This window comes from Scyliorhinus torazame, chromosome 8, assembly GCF_047496885.1.
Source record: "Scyliorhinus torazame isolate Kashiwa2021f chromosome 8, sScyTor2.1, whole genome shotgun sequence".
Lineage (NCBI taxonomy): Eukaryota > Metazoa > Chordata > Chondrichthyes > Carcharhiniformes > Scyliorhinidae > Scyliorhinus > Scyliorhinus torazame.
The window spans coordinates 81812195-81831370 of NC_092714.1; the positions used below are offsets into that span (position 1 = coordinate 81812195).

Genomic DNA, 19176 nt, shown 5'->3' on the forward strand with positions numbered 1-19176 from the left:
CATCGTTGATTGCACTGATTTAGGGGAGATTTTCTCACATGGATTCATATTAATTAGTTTGTCTGGAAATGTGGATGTAATTTCTCAACTACATGAGAGCAGTGTCAAACATGTTTTAGGCGCAATATCTAGATTCCTTCCTTGGATAAAATTTCAGGCACAAGTCTGCTGAAATCAAGTTAAGAAAAAGTTTAATCACACAGATGGCTTGATCGAATGGCCTTGGTGCGCCCGACTCGGAATGCGACAAGGCCATTAAATCTCACGAGAGGCCTGTCTTGAGATTTATGACAATCGAGATGCCTCGTGCGATCTCGTTAGATCTTGCGAGAAGTTGTGATCTGGATCACGCCCTCACTGGACAGGATCCAGATTTGTATATTTAAGTGAGCAGTTAGCTTCACGTTAATATGTCTGCGCTTGGAGTCCCCCAAGACCCGGGATCGAAGGCCCGTGCCTCGGAGACCTCGCAAATATGGACCAGGCTTAATGGCACCTGGAAGAATCTCCCAGGTGATCGGAGGTCCCTGAGTGGTCGGGCTCTGAGCAGGGTGGTGCCACTCATGATGCCACCCAGGCAGCATGGCACAGCCACGCAGGCACCTTGGCACTGCCACATGGCACCCTGGCAGTGCCATGGCACTGTCAGGCTGGCAGGGGCACGGCCAAGGTGCCTGGGTGGCAAGTTGACCATGCCAGGGATCAAGCCCAGAATGCCCTGCCCTTATGAGGTGGCGTGAGGGGGGTCCTGAGGACCCCTAATTGGTAAATTGGGATGTTAAGGGTGTCTGTGGGCCAGGGTGGGGAGTTCAGAGATTGGGGTGGCATATAATAATGGAAATGAGGCAGCACTGTGTCGCAGTGGTTAGCACTGCTGCTTCATGGTGCCAAGTCCCAGGTTCGATCCTGGCTCTGGGTCACTGTCCGTGTGGAGTTTGCACATTCTCCCCGTGTTTGCGTGGGTTTCATCCCCCACAACCCAAAGATGTGTAGGGTAGGTGGATTGGCCACGCTAAATTGCCCCTTAATTGGAAAAAAAAATGAATTGGGTAATCTAAATTTAAAAAATAAAATAAATTAAAAAATAAAATAATGGAAATTGATGTGTTGGGTGCTCTGGATCCGTGGAACACATATAGGCCACCAACACTTAAAATAGTACAACACTATTTTATTAAGTTAGAAACTGTTGAACATACTTTCATTGTGGGTTAACACGATGTTAGATTAAACTAAAGACCTATGCCTTGTCCGAACCAGTCTATGCACTCAGCACATGGTGAGGATCTGTGCTGTAAGCTGTAAGCTCTGTCCTTGTAGGAGGCTGCATCTCGAATGAGCGGGAACTCTGATGCCCCCTGTCTTTATAGTGAGTGTGCTCTAACTGGTGCTTGGCTGCGGTGTTGTGTGTGTTGATTGGTCTTGCTGTGTGTCCATCAGTGTGTGTGTATCTGCACCATGATGCACTAATGTATATCATGACAGAAATGATTGTAAGTGCAGCCTCGGTGGGGCTTTCCTCCCCGAGGCCCAAAAACCCCCCACAGTCCTGTTTAATAGCGTGGTCATTCTCGGCGCTGCATGCTCCGAGAAACACCCTGCTAAACACGCCAAAACGGCACTCTGTTTTTTTTCCCGTTAAATTGTGCCCAGAGTATTGTGAGAATATAATGTGCACTGCTCCAGCATACCAATCAATTGCGAGTTAAAAATAATGAGCAATGTTTCCTTGGACAAAAAGAATTAAGGAGAGAAGGCATGAAATTCAGAATAAAAAGCTAACAAAATGACACAATTGGCCCAAACAGCCAAATGGCCTTCTTCTGATCCCAAGTATCTATGTAACTATTTAAAAAGGTCATAACTCAAATTGGTGAATGTGTCTAGTGTATTGGACTGAGAAAAATGAATTGCACTGGTGTTTATAATACCATTAGAGGTGGCACAGTAGATACCACCTAAGCACACCAGACACTCAAATGGAAAAGCAAGGGGCACAGCTTTAACTTAATCTGCCCATCAGTAAACTGACAAGATCAGATGCGACCCTCGTTTCTTTACCCCAGCCTATTTTACTGTCCATGGAAGTCAACAGAGAATAATAACAGCTGGATGCAAAACAGGTGGTCTATCCAAACCTGCAGGATTCCCACCTGGCAGAATAGGCTAAAATGACCTCAAAAATATCAATAATTTCTTCTTGATAATCCTAGGGGTGAATTAACTGCTCATGACTGGATTTCTGGGGTAAGTGGTAGGGAATGAAATGGAACAAAATGCTGCCAACACCACTCAAAACACATCTTAAACATTCTTCAGGAAAACACATGAACAGTGCCCATGGGCAAAAATATATAATTTATGTGGTGCCTTTCACTACCTCAAAGGTAATGGTGCAAATGGATACTCACGACCTTCCCTTGGGTTTCCCTTGAAGTTACAATGGGAGATTCAGAGAATAATTGAGAGACCTGATGAATAATTCTAACCTTTACTTCGTAATTTCTCCCTGCTTGTTACTTGTAATTAAATTTTAAGTGATTATATACATGTTTCTGATATTGGCACAAATTGTTAACACAGGAACTCCTCCCTCCCAGGGTCAAAACTTCACAGGGAGGATGAAACTGGGAGCGTCCGTGATGTGTCATGTATGTGTTTCTGATGCTTCCGTGATGATTCAACAAGACATTCACTGTCTCCTCCCATTGAAATCAATGAACACAAGAATGCAGCCTTGCCACATCAAGCTTGCACATGCAATCGCAATAGTTATTCTTCCAGCAGGGGAGAGAAACAACCAAATTAATTAACATAATTGGATAGAACTTCTGTGCGCTTCTCCATCATGACTTGATGGATATTCCAGTTTAAATGACTGTCTATGTTGTTCCTTTGGTATAAAAGTGAAATTTCGACAAGTCATGTTTGGTTACTGGGAGAGCTCCTGTGGAAATTCTAACCTAACAAGTTACCAAGAAATATTTTTTTTAAATACTCAAAACCTCATCAATGGAAAGGAACGTTCCAGGACAAAACACTCTTGTATAGTCTCATCCTGGAATTTATTTATGTAAAATACAGTTGCATTAGAAAACCCTACGTAATAAAACTCTTTGAAATTCCTTTCATAGCGATCATTTTCCTGAATTCTGTAATCAATTTGAGAAGAAAAACCTCCCACAGGTCTATTATGTTAATACAGCATTAAAGGATTACATTACAGAGCACTGCCTGAAAGGGGGTAGAGGCAGGAACCCTCACAACATTTTAGAAGCATTTAGATGAGCACTTGAAGTACCATAGCTTACAAGACTACGGACCAAATGCTGGAAAATGGGATGAGACCTTACCTATCCCCCTCCTCCACACAGACTGATGTTTCCCACTCATTTTCCTGTAACTCCTCAGTACCTCCCTATAACCACCCCGCCTCCCTCCATTCCGCAGAGACCCCTCTGTGTTCCATGTATCGGTGGCTCTCCACCCCTAGGCTGTCGTCCCTTTTGCTGATCCCTTTCTATTGATCTCCAAGTGCACCTGCAACATTAGCTTACAGACTTCGCAATTTCCCTTGGTGTCAAGGAAGCACAGATCCTCTTAACTTGCTGCCAGTCCCAAACTCAATCCGTTTGAGCAAAACAAAGGTTCAGATTATTTTCTATGTCCAATAAAATGTGTAAAAGCAGCTGCCAGGCGGCTCTCGGATTTACCTTTCTCTCTCGGAAGTATTGTTCGTTGCGTTATCCTCCTCAACGGATTTATTCGAAGAAAAGAGTTTCGAGAAGTTTTTTGCGACGCCCTCCTGCCAGATTGTTGACATTTTAAACGCATTCATTTCCCTCTGAAAGCTCTGGGGAGCGGCACATATCTTACCCAGCCAGCTTCTCACTCACCTTACGCTTTCCTGCTCGGCCTCAGAGTTAGACTGGTCAGACTTGTAAGGCTGGGCTGGAAGTAGACGATATTATTAAGTCAAAAGACGTGTAGGAGGAGTTTCTGCACCTCAATTATGTCTTCAAACACGTCGCACATATGAGAAAAAAACGATGCAGCAATTGTGATATGTTCTAAAGTATGAGGCCGTATATATATATATATATAGCATCTTAATTTTTCTATTGGTAATTGACGTTTCAATTTACTTTGAATCCGTATTGCTTTCATAAAGCTTCCTTGTTCTTCAACATACGTTCAAAGATGATTTACTTTTCGCCACATTATTGTTATAATACAATAGCATAACCTAAAGCATCTTCATTGTTTTTAAAAATAAATTTAGAGTATCCAATTCATTTTTTCCAATGAAGGGACAATTTCGCTTGGCCAATCCACATAGGCTGCACATCTTTTGGGTTTTGGGGGCGAAACCCACGCAAGCAAACATGGGAGAATGTGCAAACTCCACACGGATAGTGACCCAGGGCCAGGATCGAGCCTGGGACCTCGGTGCCGTGAGACAGCAGTGTTTTTTTTTAAAAAAAGATGTTGATTCAAATTTTCCAACAGAATTGTTAACAACCCCCCCCCCATAACAAAAAGAAAGAAACACAAACATAACAGTCAAAAATTATACAAAACTTATACATTGGGTTTCCCCCATATACAGTAACCCCCCCATATGACATTCAAAGGTACCCATATGGAAGCCCCCCCCCCCCCCCCCCCCGGAAAGAGACCCCCCCTCCCCCCCACCCACCACCCTTGGGTTGCTGCTGCTGCTGACCTCCTTCTAACGCTCCGCGAGATAGTCTAGGAACGGTTGCTACCGTCTGAAGAACCCCTGCACAGACCCTCGTAAGGCAAACTTTATCCTCTCCAATGTAATGAACCCTGCCATGTCAATAATCCAGGCTTTCACCCTGGGGGGCTTTGCGTCATTCCATAATAACAAGATGGGGCAGCACGGTAGCCTTGTGGATAGCACAATTGCTTCACAGCTCCAGGGTCCCAGGTTCGATTCCGGCTTGGGTCACTGTCTGTGCGGAGTCTGCACATCCTCCCCGTGTGTGCGTGGGTTTCCTCCGGGTGCCCCGGTTTCCTCCCACAGTCCAAAGATGTGCAGGTTAGGTGGATTGGCCATGATAAATTGCCCTTAGTTTCCAAAATTGCCCTTAGTGTTGGGTGGGGTTATGGGGATAGGGTGGCGGTGTTGACCGTGGGTAGGGTGCTCTTTCCAAGAGCCGGTGCAGACTCGATGGGCCGAATGGCCTCCTTCTGCACTGTAAATTCTATGATAATCTATGATAAGATCCTCCGCCGGGCTACCTGGGACGTAAAGGCCAGGATACCGGCCTCTTTCGCCTCCTGCACTCCCGGCTCGTCCATTACCCCAAATAGTGCCAACCCCCAACTCGGCTTGACCTGGACTTTCACCACCTTGGACATAGTCTTTGCGAAACCCCTCCAAAACCCATCCAGTGCCGGGCACGACCAGAACATGGGGACGTGATTCCCGAGCACCTCCCACATCTGTCCTCCACCCCAAAGAACCTACTCAACCTTGTCCCTGTCATATGCGCTCTGTGAGTAACCTTGAATTGTATTAGGCTGAGCCTGGCGCAAGAGGAGGAAGAATTAACTCTACTCCGGGCATCAGCCCACAGACCCTCATCTATCTCCTCCCCAAGCTCCTCCTCCCACTTGCCCTTTAACTCCTCTACCGAGGCCTCCTCTTCTTTCAGCTCCTGGTAGATCGCCGAAACCTTGCTTTCTCCAATCCATACACCCGAAATCACCCTGTCCGGAATCCCCGTGCCGGGAGCAGCGGGAATTCCCTCACCTGTCGCCTCACAAACGTCCTCACTTGCATGTACCTGAAAGCATTTCCCGGGGGTAACCCAAACTTCTCCTCCAGCGCCCCAGGCTCGCAAACGTCCCATCTATAAACAGGTCCCGCATTCTTCTAATCCCTGCCCGATGCCAGCTCCAAAACCCCCCATCCATCCTTCCCGGGACGAACCGATGGTTCCCTCAAAACGGGGACCAAACCGAGGCTCCCACCTCGCCCCTGTGTCGTCTCCACTGCCCCCAGATCTTCAACGTCACCGCCACTACCGGACTCGTGGTGTACCTTGCCGGTGAGAGCGGCAGCGGTGCCGTCGCCAGCGCTCTCAGGCTCGTGCCCACACAGGACGCCATCTCCAACCTCTTCCACGCCGCCCCCTCTCCCTCCATTACCCACTTACGGATCATTGCCACACTGGCAGCCCAATAATAGCCGCACAAATTCGGCAGCGCCAGCCCTCCCCTGTCCCTACTTCGCTCCAGAAACACCCTCTTTACCCTCGGGGTCTTATTTGCCCACACAAAACCCATGATGCTCCTACCTACCCGTTTGAAAAAGGCCTTGAGAATCATAATGGGAAGGCACTGGAACACAAAGAGAAACCTCGGGAGGACATTCATTTTAACCGACTGCACCCTGCCCGCTAGCGAGAGTGTCAGCACATCCCATCTTTTGAAATCCTCCTCCATCTGCTCCACCAACCGCGTCAAATTGAGCTTGTGCAGGGCCCCCCCAACTCCCAGCCACTTGGATCCCTAAGTACCGAAAGCTCCTTTCCACCCTCTTCAATGGTAGGTCGTCTATCCCCTTTCCCTGGTCCCCTGGATGCACCACAAAGAGCTCACTTTTCCCAACATTGAGCTTATACCCCCGAGAAGTCCCCAAACTCCCTTAGGATCCGCATGACCTCCACCATCCCATCCATTGGATCTGCCACATACAGCAACAGGTCGTCCGCATACAGCGACACCCGATGTTCCTCTCCCCCTCGGACCAGTCCCCTCCATTTCCTGGACTCCCTTAATGCCATGGCCAGAGGCTCAATTGCCAATGCAAACAATAAGGGGGACAGGGGACACCCCTGCCTCGTCCCACGGTACAGCCGAAAGACTCTGACCTCCGCCGATTCGTAGCCACACTCGCCATCGGGACTCTAGAAAGCAACCTGACCCAGCTGATGAACTCCTCCCCGATCCCGTCTGCTCCTCATGAATCACTCCCGGGACACAGTCCTCAATTCTCGTAGCCAGCACTTTTGCCAGCAACTTAGCATCCACATTGAGGAGCGAGATCGGTCTATACGACCCACATTGCAGTGGGTCCTTGTCCTGCTTCAGGATCAGAGAGATCAGCGCCCCAGACATTGTTGGGGGCAAGGTCCCCCCCTCCCTTGCCTTATTGAAAGTCCTCACTAACAACGGGCCTAGCAGGTCCACGTATTTCCTGTAAAACCCGACCGGGAACCCATCTGGCCCCGGGGCCTTCCCCGCCTGTATGCTCGCCAATCCTTTAACCAGCTCCTCCAGCCCAATTGGTGCCCCTAAACCAATTGCTCCTAAACCTCCTGCTCCTCCACCCTCGGGAACCTCAGCTGATCCAAAAATCGTCGCATCCCCTCTTCCCCCGCTGGGGGCTCAGACCTGTACAGATCCCCATCGAAGTCCCTAAATACCTCGTTTATTCTCACTGCACTCCGCACCGTATTCCCTCCACTATCCTTAACTCCACCTATCTCCCTCGCTGCCTCCCTCTTACGAAGCTGGTGTGCCAGCATCCGACTCGCCTTCTCCCCATACTCATACGTCGCCCCCTGTGCTTTCCTCCACTGTGCCTCTGCTTTCCCTGTGGTCAACAGGTCGAACTCCGTCTGGAGGTTCCGCTGCTCCCTGAGTAGTCCCTCTCGGGGGCCTCTGCATATCTCCTGTCCACCCTTAAAATCTCCCCCACCAACCTCACCCTGCCCTCTCCTCCCTGTGGGCCCTGATGGAGATTAGCTCTCCCCTGACCACCGCCTTCAGCGCCTCCCAGACTACCCCCACTTGCACCTCCCTGTTGTCGTTGGCCTCCAAATATCTTTCAATGCACCCCCACACCCGCCTGCACACCTCCTCATCCGCCAATAATCCCACATCTAGATGCCACAGCGGGCGCTGGTCCCTCTCCTCTCCTAACTCCAGCTCCACCCACTGCGGGGCGTGGTCTGAGATGGCTATGGCCGAATACTCCGTTCCCTCCACTTTCAGGATTAGCGCCCTACTCAAAATAAAGAATTCTATCCGGGAGTAGGCTCTATGGACGTGGGAAAAGAATGAAAATTCCCTGGCCAGGGGCCTGACAAACCTCCAGGGATCCACTCCCCCCATCTGGTCCATAAACCCCCTAAGCTCCTCGGCCGCAGCCGGCCTCTTACCCGTCTTGGACCTAGAGCGATCCAGTGCTGGGTCCAGCACCGTGTTGAAATCCCCCCCCCATTATCAAGCTTCCTACCTCCAGGTCCGGAATCCGACCCAGCATGCGTTTCATAAATCCGGCATCATCCCAGTTCGGGGCATATACGTTTACCAGTACCACCCGCACCCCCTGCAACCTACCACTCACCATCACATATCGACCTCCATTATCCACTACAATATTCATTGCCTCAAACGACACCCGCTTCCCCACCAGTATTGCAACCCCTCTGTTCTTCGCATCCAGCCCTGAATGAAAGACCTGCCCTACCCATCCCTTTCTCAGCCTAACCTAAATCTGCCACCTTCAAATGTGTCTCCTGGAGCATAACCACGTCTGCCTTCAGTCCCTTTAAGTGCGCGAACGCACGGGCCCTCTTGACCGGCCCGTTCAGGCCCCTCACATTCCAAGTTATCAGCCGGATTGGGGGGCTACTCACCCCCCCCCCCCCCCCCCCCCGCCGACTAGCCATCTCCTTTTCTAGGCCAGCCACGTGCCCGCGCCTCCCGCACCCTCAAGTCCCCCAGACGGCAGACCCCCGCCCCGACCACCTCTCCTACTTCCAGCTCCCCTTTGGCCAATGCAGCAGCAACCCTATACCCCCCTCTCCCCCCTCCCCCCGCTAGATCCACATCTAGCCCTTTTGCTCCCCCCATAACACTCCCGTAAGTCAGCTGACTCCTGCTGACCCCGGCCTCTCCCGCCATTCCATCGACCCCCCCCTAGTGTGAGAATCCCCCCTCCCCCTCCCTGGCAGTCAGTGTGCGCTCCTCTCCAGCACCGCCCATCCCCACCCCCCGGCCCCCACCCCCGTCCTTCCCTAACGTGGGAAAAAGCCCGTGCTTTCCTGCGCCGGCCCCGCCACCTCTGGCGCAGCTCCTTTTGCGGCCTTGCCCCAATTCCCCATCCCTGGGCCTCCACTCCCCCTCTTCCTTCGTGGGGGTCTGCCCCTCCAACACTAACGCCCACACTCTCCCACAGTCTCCCCATCAAATCCCTTCACCCATCCCCATCCAGCACCCAAACCAAAGGAACATTCCCTAAACGTAATAAACCCTATATACACAGTAAACATCCCCCCACAACAAACCCTCAATTTGAGTCCAACTTTTCAGTCCGTATAAAGCTCCATGCCTCATCAGGCGTTTCGAAATAGTGGTGTCGATCCTGGAACGTGACCCACAATCGCGCTGGCTGCAGCATACCGAACTTCACCCCCTTCCGATGGAGCACCGCCTTAGCCCGATTGAAACCAGCTCTCTTCTTAGCCACCTCTGCACTCCAGTCCTGGTAGATTCGGATCTCCGTGTTCTCCCACCTGCTGCTGCGCTCTTTCTTGGCCCATCTCAGGACACACTCTGTCCATAAAGCGGTGAAACCTCACCACTACAGCCCTTGGCGGCTCGTTGGTCATGGTTCTCCTTGCTAGGACCCGGTGAGCCCCATAGAGCTCCAGGGGCCTCGGGAAGGCTCCCGCGCCCATCAGCGAATTGAGCATCGTGCTCACATATGCCCCAGCTTCGGGCCCCTCCACTCCTTCGGGGAGACCCAGAATCCGAAGATTCTTCCTCCTCGACCTATTCTCCAGGTCCTCAAATCTTTCCGCCCACCTCGTGCAGCACCTCGTGCGCCTCCACCTTCACTGCCAGGCCCAAGATCTCGTCCTCGTTCTCCGAGGCTTTTTGCCGCACCTCCCGGATCGCCGTCCCTTGGGCTTTCTGGGTCTCCACTAGCTTCTCAATCGCCACCTTCATTTTGGTTTTCAGCTCCTCAAAGCAGCGTTTAAGAAACCCCTGCTGCTCCTGCGACCACTGTGCCCATGCTGCTTGGGCTCCACCCCCCCGCCATCTTGTTTTTCCTCCCTCTCACTTTTCGCTGCTCCAAGATCACTTTTTTCACCACTCCACTCCTGGTCCAATCCATATAATGTCGGGGGGACCTTGCTGTCACCTTCCCACACTGGAAGTCATCGAACAATTGCCATTGGGGTCCCTCTAGAGAGCCCAAACGTCCGTTCCCAGCGGGAGCTGCCGAACGTGCGACCTACCTAGGCATGGCCGCAACTGAAAGTTCGTGAGACAGCAGTGTTAACCACTGCACCACCGTGCTGCCCCGCATCATCACTGCTAATCGAACATTTAACTCTTCTGGAATTAGGCGTTAATACAAAATTATAAAGGAAGAACTTACATTTATATAGTGCCTTTCAAGACCCAAGGGCATCCCAAAAGTAATTTACAAACAAGGAACTACTTCAGAATTCAGGTGAATTCACTTTTGTAATACATGAAAAATACGAGTCAATAAGAGCATTTCATAAATAATGAGAGTATTGATATCAATAGCTAGATAATCTGCTTTTGGTGCCAAAGGTTAAGGATTTATCTGGTTATATTATGTGGTAGTTTAATTACTGAAAAATCAATTGTTCAGATCTAGTTAATGTTCCTCTGCACTCTCCTGTGTCTCCATTTCCAAAAGGGAAAAAATAAACTGAAAATAGACATTTAATAGAATGCTAAATCTTCAATTGGATTTGATTTATTGTCATGTGTACCGAGGTATGGTGAAAATTATTGTTCTGCGTACAGTCCAGATTGTTCAATACATGAAAAAACAAAGGACACATGATAAATACACAATGTAAATACATAGGCACAGACATCAGGTGAAGCATATGGAGTGCAGTACTACTCAGTAGAGAAGATGTGTGGAGAGATCGTTCAGTCCATAAGAGTCATTCAGGAGCCTAGTAACAGCGGGGTATAAACTGTTTTTGAACCTATTAGTGTGTGTTCTCAGACTTTTGCATCTCCTGCCCAATGGAAGAGGTTGGAAGAGAGAATAACCCGGGTGGGAGTGGTCTTTGATTCTGCTGCCCACTTTCCCAAGGCAGTGGGAGGTGTAGGCAGAGTCAATGGACGGAAGGTGGTTTTGCGTGATGGACTGGGCTGTGTTCAATTGGGTGTCATTTATGGTTTGTAGATTTTCCACTGCAATAAGTTAGCTTATTATCTTTTTCTGCTAAGCATAAGTGCAAATAAAAATGTATGGGTCAAATTCAGTTCTATTCTTCTAAATTATGTGTACAGGTATTCATTTGGTTATATTTATTATGACTGAGCCACAATGGCAAATCAAATGGTGCTGTGATGTTTTCTGTTGTGAATAATACTGATGCACACTTGGCGTTGTCAGTTTTTAACGGGGAAGTATTTACTAGAAACCTTTTTGTTCGGTGCTGTTACCTCAATATTTGTGATGCCACGTTATTCACCTTGGTAGTAAGAAAATAAAAACAAAATATTCTTTGCAATGTAAGGAACATCTCAGATGTGCAGAGACATCTGTGTTCTCGTACAAGGAACTCAGAAAGTTGGCATGCAGGTACAACAGAGATTTTTTGCCCCCCCCCCCCCCCCAATTGTGGAATCAAGAATATGGGGGAGCGTCCTCAGGATAAGAGATTGATCATTTTGGACTGAAAAGAGGAGAATTTTCTTCACTCAGAGTTATGAATCTTTAGAATTGTTTACCTCAGAAGATTGTGGATGCTCCATTGGTGAGTATATTGAAGTCTGAGACAGATTTTTGATGTCTCAGGGAATCAAGGGATGCTGGCTGGGAAAGTCAGGTTGAGGTAGATTGTATTGAATGGTGGTGCAGACTGAGGTGTTACATGGTACACTCCTGCTCCTATCTGACGATTTTATGTTTCAATGGCTGTGGTGTGAATCCTGAAGAAGGAAATAGGCATTGATGTCTTCTGAGAGAAAGTGAGCTCAATTTGTTTCACTTTGGAGTGAGGAATAAAGGAGAACATGGGGGCTATGCAATGAAAATAATAATACATTCAACACTATCATACACAAGTGTGAGGCTTTTGGCAGTAAAATAGTAAGCTGCAACCAGTTAACTACTCCAAACACGATTCATTAATGTGTATGGCAAAACTTGGTAGGGGAAATGGAAATACAACAGGGGTGGACATACATTCAAAGAGCCAGGTGTCTAAATAATCAGTGGAAAGGAAAACAAATTAACTTATTTAGTGGCATTTTCACTTTCTAGCACAGCACAGATAGGGATTTAGCAAGCTGAGCTATTATGCCCTAAGTAACAGTGTGAAAAGATTGAAGTGCGTACACTCGTAGGTAAATCGTTGCCATGTGATAAAGTAGAACACTTCATGGATTGAAGACTTTCAATTACTTTTTGATATCTGAAGATTCCAAAAGAAACAATATACCACCATTTGATTTGCTTTACTTTATTTTTAGTTCACAAGGTAGGTTAAAATAAAACAAGGCCTTTAACTAATTTGATTTCATTCTTCCATAACATCTATCTAAACGTGATCAGTAATAATCTAAGCAAATACAATTAAAACTCTCTTAAAACTTATTAACTTCTCAACTTAAGTGAACTTTAAAAATGAAACATGCGAAAAATGCATTTTGTTTGGGTGACAACAAAATGACGAAGAAAGGAAAATACTGCCATGTTTACAAGTAAAGTTAGCCTGTTATCACTTACACAACAAATGGCCCAGATCTTGTGGTCAGTATTGAAGCGGCACCCGCCATTGACCTCAAAGAAAGATGCCCACAAAGATCTAGTGATCTCTTTGGCGTGGATTTCTCCTTTCATCTGGCATCAAGTCAAGGGGATCTCCAGGTTTCCAGCAACAGTGATGCCATCAAGCAGGTTAAGCAGTCGCAGTCAATCACATTGTGGAATTCTCACAATTCTTCAATTTTTATAAATTTTACAGAGATCGAAATAAAGACTGAAATATCAGAATTAAACAATGAAAAACTATGGAATTTTGTACTCATGAAAAAGTTTGATATTATACGAATATAAAATTAGTTTTCCATGGCAAGAGGTTCTTCAATGGTAGTCATGACTTAGTACAATGTTAAAGTGCAATTTGCACCTCATTAACAAGGCAAGATATTGTCAGGGTTTTTAGCAATGATATTACAGCATAAAAAGGCTAGTTCTCGTCAGTCCAGTAATTTCCAAAGGACTTCTAAATGCGGGGACTTCACTCCTGTGGATGAGTAGGGGATTACAGAGCAACTTTTTGATTTCCAAGTTTAACCACACATATGTGAATGCCAGAAAATGCTGTCAGTTTCATAGCATGGTAAAGACAATGAACTCTGATAGTTTTGTCATCATTCAACAACAAAATCTGGGCCATGCAATTGGCCAATAAGGGTCATGTTTTGAAAATGCACCCAGTCGAGATGGATACTTTAATTTTTATTCCAAGTACTCTGATTTGGCGAACTGCCTGCAGAAAGAGCTATAAATTGGTTCCCCTTTCCCGCTGGCCTACTCTGATGGAAAATGTCCTTATGCAGCTCCGTCTTATACAAGGGTGTTCCAATTTTAGAACAGCCTAACAGTGGTCTATAGCGTGGGTGCCAAGGATCCTAATGGTTGTGGAATGACACTTGGACGGGTCTGAATTTGTTGTTCATGCTGTTTAGAAAGATGCAGCTTGGAAATGCATGAAGCCACTTCATCTGAGTTACATGTTTGGAGCTAGCCAGCAGTGAGCCCCGATTTAAGTCTCTTTGTGCAAGTAGTACAGTTGATGTTTCTAGAAAATTGAATTCTCATTGAGTACTCCTTACAGACCATTCCAACTTTAAATAAGTTCTTAATACAGTTCTATGTAAAACTACACTGTATCCTAGTATTACAAAAATACTACATTATTACTTTGACTATTTACATTATGTGCTTTCTTAAGCGTACAAGATTGGGTCTCCAACATGATAAGATATATTTGGTACAATGTTCAACTTTCAAGCTGTGTCAAATCACATTCTTCTGCATCTCTTTTCAGAGGTCTTCATACCTTCATTGCTTTGATTTGATCTGGTGAATGAATAACACAAAATCAATAATTGTGATGCCATCAGGAAAGGGGAGACTTTTTCTGATAGAATTACGTTACCAATGTATTTACTAAAATGTAATTGTCGCATTTTAAAGTGGAGTCAATAATTGTAAAATTATTGGTTACTCTGTTATGAACAGATAATTATGGAAATAACTACCTTACAAGTTATCAGAAAAAAATTCTCAACCCAAATATTAAGTTTGAGACTGGAACAATGATACAGGAGGGAAACTCCTAAAGTAAGCAGATGCCAGGCCATGACTGGAGAAACTGAGTAGACAAACGGTGCCTGGAACATGATTATATTGTTGGTGGCACAAACTGTTTGGTGTCCCTTCACAATGATCTTGCACAAGACATAAAGAGAATTGAGCAGAATTAGGCCATTCGGTCCACCAGGCCTGCTCTGCCATTCAATAATAGCTTAGCAGGGAGCTAGCCAGCAGTGAGCCCCGATTTAAGGCTCTTTGCGTAAGTAGTATAGTTGATGTTTCTCATTCCCATTCGCCTGCCTTCTCCCCATAACCCGGATCCCCTTACTAATCAAGAACCTATCTATCTCTGTCTTAATGACACTCGGTAATTTGGCCTCCACAGCCTTCTGCAGCAAAGAGTTCCACAGATTCACCACCCTGTGGCTGAAGAAATTCCACCTCATCTCGGTTTTAAAAGATCGTCCTTTCAGTCTGAGTCTGTGCCCTTGGGTTCTAGCTTTTCATACTAGTGGAAAGATCCTCTCCACATCCACTCTATCCAGGCCTCTCAGTATCCTGTAAGTTTCAATAAGATCCCCTTCATCCTTCTAACTCCAACGAGTACAGACCCAGAGTCCTCAACCGCTCCTCATATGACAAATTCTTCATCCCAGGGATCATTCTTGTGAACCTCCTCAGGATCCTTTCCAAGGCCATTACATCCTTCCTCAGATACAGGACCCAAAACTGCTCACAATACTCCAAATGAGGTCTGACCAGAGCCTTTAGACAGCTTCAGAAGTAATAATAATAATCTTTATTAGTGTCACAAAAAGGCGTACATTAACACTGCAATGAGGTTCCTGTGAAAATCCCCTAGTCGCCACACTACGGCGCCTGTTCGGGTACATTTACATCTCTGCTCTTGTATGCCCTCTTGACATGAATGCTAATATTGCATTTGCGTTCCTAACTGCCGACTGAACCTGCATGTTAACCTTAAGAGAATCTTGAACTAGGACTCCTAAGTTTCTTTGTGCTTCTGATTTCCTACGCCTTTTACCATTTAGAAAATAGTCTATGCCTCCATTCTTCCTACCAAAGTGCATAACCTCATATTTTTCCACATTGTTTTCCATCGACCACTTCTTTACTCACTCTCCTTGCCTGTCCAAGTCCTTGTGCAGCCTCCCTGCTTTCTCAATACTACCTGTCCCTCTGCATATCTTTGTATGATACTTAAGCACAAATTCAAAAAGATGGAACCAAAACATGCAGGCGGCACACACTGGATTGGAACACTGTGCTAACCACTGTACGACCATTCGGACCATAGAGTCTGCACAGACATGTGAAAAAACACCTGACTAACTACCTAATCCCATTTGCCAACACTTGGCCCATAACCATGTATGTTATGTCGTGTCAAATGCTCATCTAGGTACTTTTTAAAGGATGTGCGGCAACCTGTCTCCACCACCCTCCCAGGCAGTGCATTCCAGACCGTCACCACCCTCTGGTAAAAAAGGTTTTCCTCACACACCCCCTAAACCTCCTGCCCCTCACCTTGAACTTGTGTCCCCTCATGATTGATCCTTTAACGAAGGGGAACAGCTGCTACCTTTCCACCCTGTCGATGCCCCTCATTATCTTCTCCATCATGATCAGGTCACCCCTCGGTCTTCTGTGCTCCAACGAAAACAACCCAAGCCTATCCAACTTCTCTTCATAACTTAAATAATCCATCCCATGCATCATTCTGGTGAATCGCCCCTACACCCCCTCCAGTGCAATCACATCCCTCCTATAATGCGGTGATCAGAACAGCACATAGCTCTACACAACTCCAACAATGACCTCCCTGCTTCTGTAATCTATGCCTCGATTAATAGAGGCAAGTGTCCCATATACCGTTTTCACCACCCTATTAACCTGCCCTTCCGTCTTCAGAAATATATAGACAAAAACGTCAAGGTCCCTTTGTTCCTCAGAACATGTCATGTTCCGAGTGTCATGTCGTTCATGGAATACTTCCTTGTTAAATTACTCCTTCCAAAGTTTATTACTTCACACTTTTCAGAATTTCATCCACTTGACCATCCCGTCTATATCTTCCTGTAACCCAAGACAATCAACCTCATTGTTAACCATCTGGCCAATCTTTGCGTTATCCGCAAACTTACTGATCCTACCCTCCACATAATCATCAATGGCATTTATATAAATGACAAATAATAGAGGATCCAGCACAGATCCATGTGGTACGCCACGAGACACTGGCTTGCAATCGCTAACGCAGCCTTCTGTCATCGCTCTCTATCTCCTACAACGAAGCCAATTTTGAACCTACCTGATCAAATTACCCAGTATTCCACGTGCATTTGCTTTCTTTACAAGTCTCCCACGTGGGACCTTGTCAAAGGCTTTGCTGAAATCCATAGAAACTACATCAATTGCATTACCCTCATCTGCATACCTGGTCACCTCCTCGAAAAATGTAATCAAATTCGTTAGACATGACTGTCCTTCTGACAAAGTCATGCTGACTATCCCAAAATCTTGCCTCTCCAAGAGGAGACAGATTCTCTCCTTCAGAATTTTCTCCAATAGTTTTCCTACCACTGATGTGATACTCACCTATCTGTAGTTCCTTGGCTTATTCCTACAAATCTTCTCAAATAGTGGAACTACATTAGCTATTCTCCAGTCCTCTGGAACCTCCCCATGGCCAGAAAGAAATTAAAAATTTGGGTCAGAGCCCCTGCAATCTCCTCCCTCACCTCCCACAACAGCCTGGGACACAATTCATCCGGACCTGGAGGTTTGTCCACTTTCAAGCCTGCCTTCACTCCAACCTTGTCACTCTCCATGTCAATTTGCTCAATAACCCCACAGTCTCTCTCCTAAAGTTCCATACCTACCCTCTCATTCTCTTGGGTGAAGATGGATGCAAAGTATTTGTTCAACATCTGACAAATGTCCTCTGACTCCACCTTTGGCTTGTTACTCCTTCCTATCACACTAGAGGGAACATGTAGGGCCGGTACCCTTACCATTTCCTTTTTGGATGCCCCCCACTGTTCTTCTGTAGATTGCTCCCTTGGTCCCTAATTGGTCCTACTCTTTCCCTGGTTATCCTCTTCCCATTGATATACTTATAGAATATCTTGAGATTTTCCCTACTTTTCCAGCCAGAGCTTTCTCATATACTCTCTTTGCTCTCCTAATTACTTTTTTAAGCTCCACCCTGAACTTTCTGTACTCCACTTAGACCTCCGCTGATTTGCTCCCATTGCACTTGCTAAAAGCCTCTCTTTTCCTTCTCATCGTATCCTGAATATCCCAGGTCATCCATGGTTCTCTGGGTTTGTTCATCCTTCCTATTGCACTAGAGGGGATATGTTTGGCCCAAATCCTCCCCATTCCCTTTTTGAAATCCCTCCACTACTGTCATGTGAGAGTACCCTTTAAGAAATGGGTGTTAAAGAAATGTACCTTTAAGAAATGGAGCTGCTCATGTTACTGGAGTGATGTCAGAGTATGGGTGGAGCTGAGCTCCACTTCTGCTTTTTAGTTTCAGTTTGAGAAAGAGCTTGGGTGTCCGTGTTTTTCAGTGAGCTGAATCTGAAGTTAAAAGTGAGCTGCACTGCTGTGATCTCTGCCATCCAAAGACTATCGATGGATCATTTGGTGAATTCAGAAGAATTATAAATGTTTTCAGTCTTGAATGTAAACCCTAATGTGCTCCTGTTTGAAGGTTTAAGTCTTTTGGATGTTAAAAGGACGGCATACAGATTACTTAGTGTTGTATTCTTTGGGGGGTGTACTTGATTTACTGGTTGCTAAGATATTCACTGTTTGTTTTAAAAAGGTTAACTTGAGTTCATAGAATAAACATTCTTTTGTTTTAAAAAAACACTGGTCCATTTCTGCTGTACCATACCTGTAGAGTGAGCTATGTGCTCCCCATACCACAATCTATTAAAAGTCGTGGGTCAGGTGAACTCCATGATACACTTTGGGATTCTCTAAACCCTGGCTCATAACACTACTCTTCTGCAGATTTCCCCACATGTAGCTGTTCCCAGTCTACCGTGGCCAGATCATGCCTTTAAAATCCGCTCTCCCCAATCCAAAACCTTTTTTTGTAACTTGTCCATTTCTTTGTCCATAACAAGCTTAAATTGTACCATGCTGTAGTTTCTATCACTAAAATGCTCCCCCACCACCACCTCAACCACCTGTCCGGCTTCATTCCCCAGAATTAGGCTCAGCAATACATTGTTCCTTCTTGAACCCTCTACATATTGACCTAAAACATTCTCCTGTATACAGGAGTTTAAAAAATCCACTCCATCTAACACTATGATTATTCCAATTAATGTTGGGAAAGTTGAAATCACCTAATATAATTACCCTATTATTATTTTTACACACCTCTGTGAATTGTGCACATATTTGCTCCTCAATTTCTCCCTGACCATATGGGGCTCTGTAATAAACACCTAGCAATGTGGCTGTCCCTTTTTTACTCCATGCCCCAACCGACAAAGCTTCATTTGAAGCCTCTCCAAGATATTGGCCGCTATTTAACTAATAAAAGTCAGTTCTGGGCAGGATTAGCGGGGTGGTTTCTGGTGCTACATAATGGCAATTTGTTTTTTTTTGAGCCCTGCCAGAAAGCACCCCGCCGAGGCCGCACTCAGTCGCATTCCCTGTACTGAGGAGCTCCGGCGGGCAGAGCTCCTCAGTGCAGGAAGAGATTGGGGCGCCATTTTTAAATGGCACCCCGATCTCCGAAGGTGATCCCAGACGCCCTCCAC

The 19176-nt window shown here is 46.3% G+C and overlaps 2 protein-coding genes across 4 annotated transcripts in view; both read right to left on the bottom strand.

The window, feature by feature from the left end:
* The window catches only part of LOC140427982 (uncharacterized), a 158342-nt gene extending 154406 nt beyond the window's left edge, over nt 1-3936 (bottom strand). The window contains exon 1 of the mRNA XM_072513907.1: nt 3714-3936. Within this exon, the coding sequence (XP_072370008.1) occupies nt 3714-3838 (125 nt within the window). The 5' untranslated portion in view covers nt 3839-3936. The remainder of the gene's footprint in view (nt 1-3713) is intronic.
* An 8557-nt stretch (nt 3937-12493) lies between these two features.
* Nucleotides 12494-19176, bottom strand: part of arl6 (ARF like GTPase 6) — a 78201-nt gene continuing 71518 nt past the window's right edge. For all 3 annotated transcript variants that reach the window (XR_011948676.1, XM_072513910.1, XM_072513909.1), the window contains one exon: nt 12494-14134. Coding sequence is in view for 2 of the 3 variants with exons in the window: in XM_072513910.1 (XP_072370011.1) it covers nt 14109-14134 (26 nt within the window). In the remaining variant the exon portion in view is untranslated. The remainder of the gene's footprint in view (nt 14135-19176) is intronic.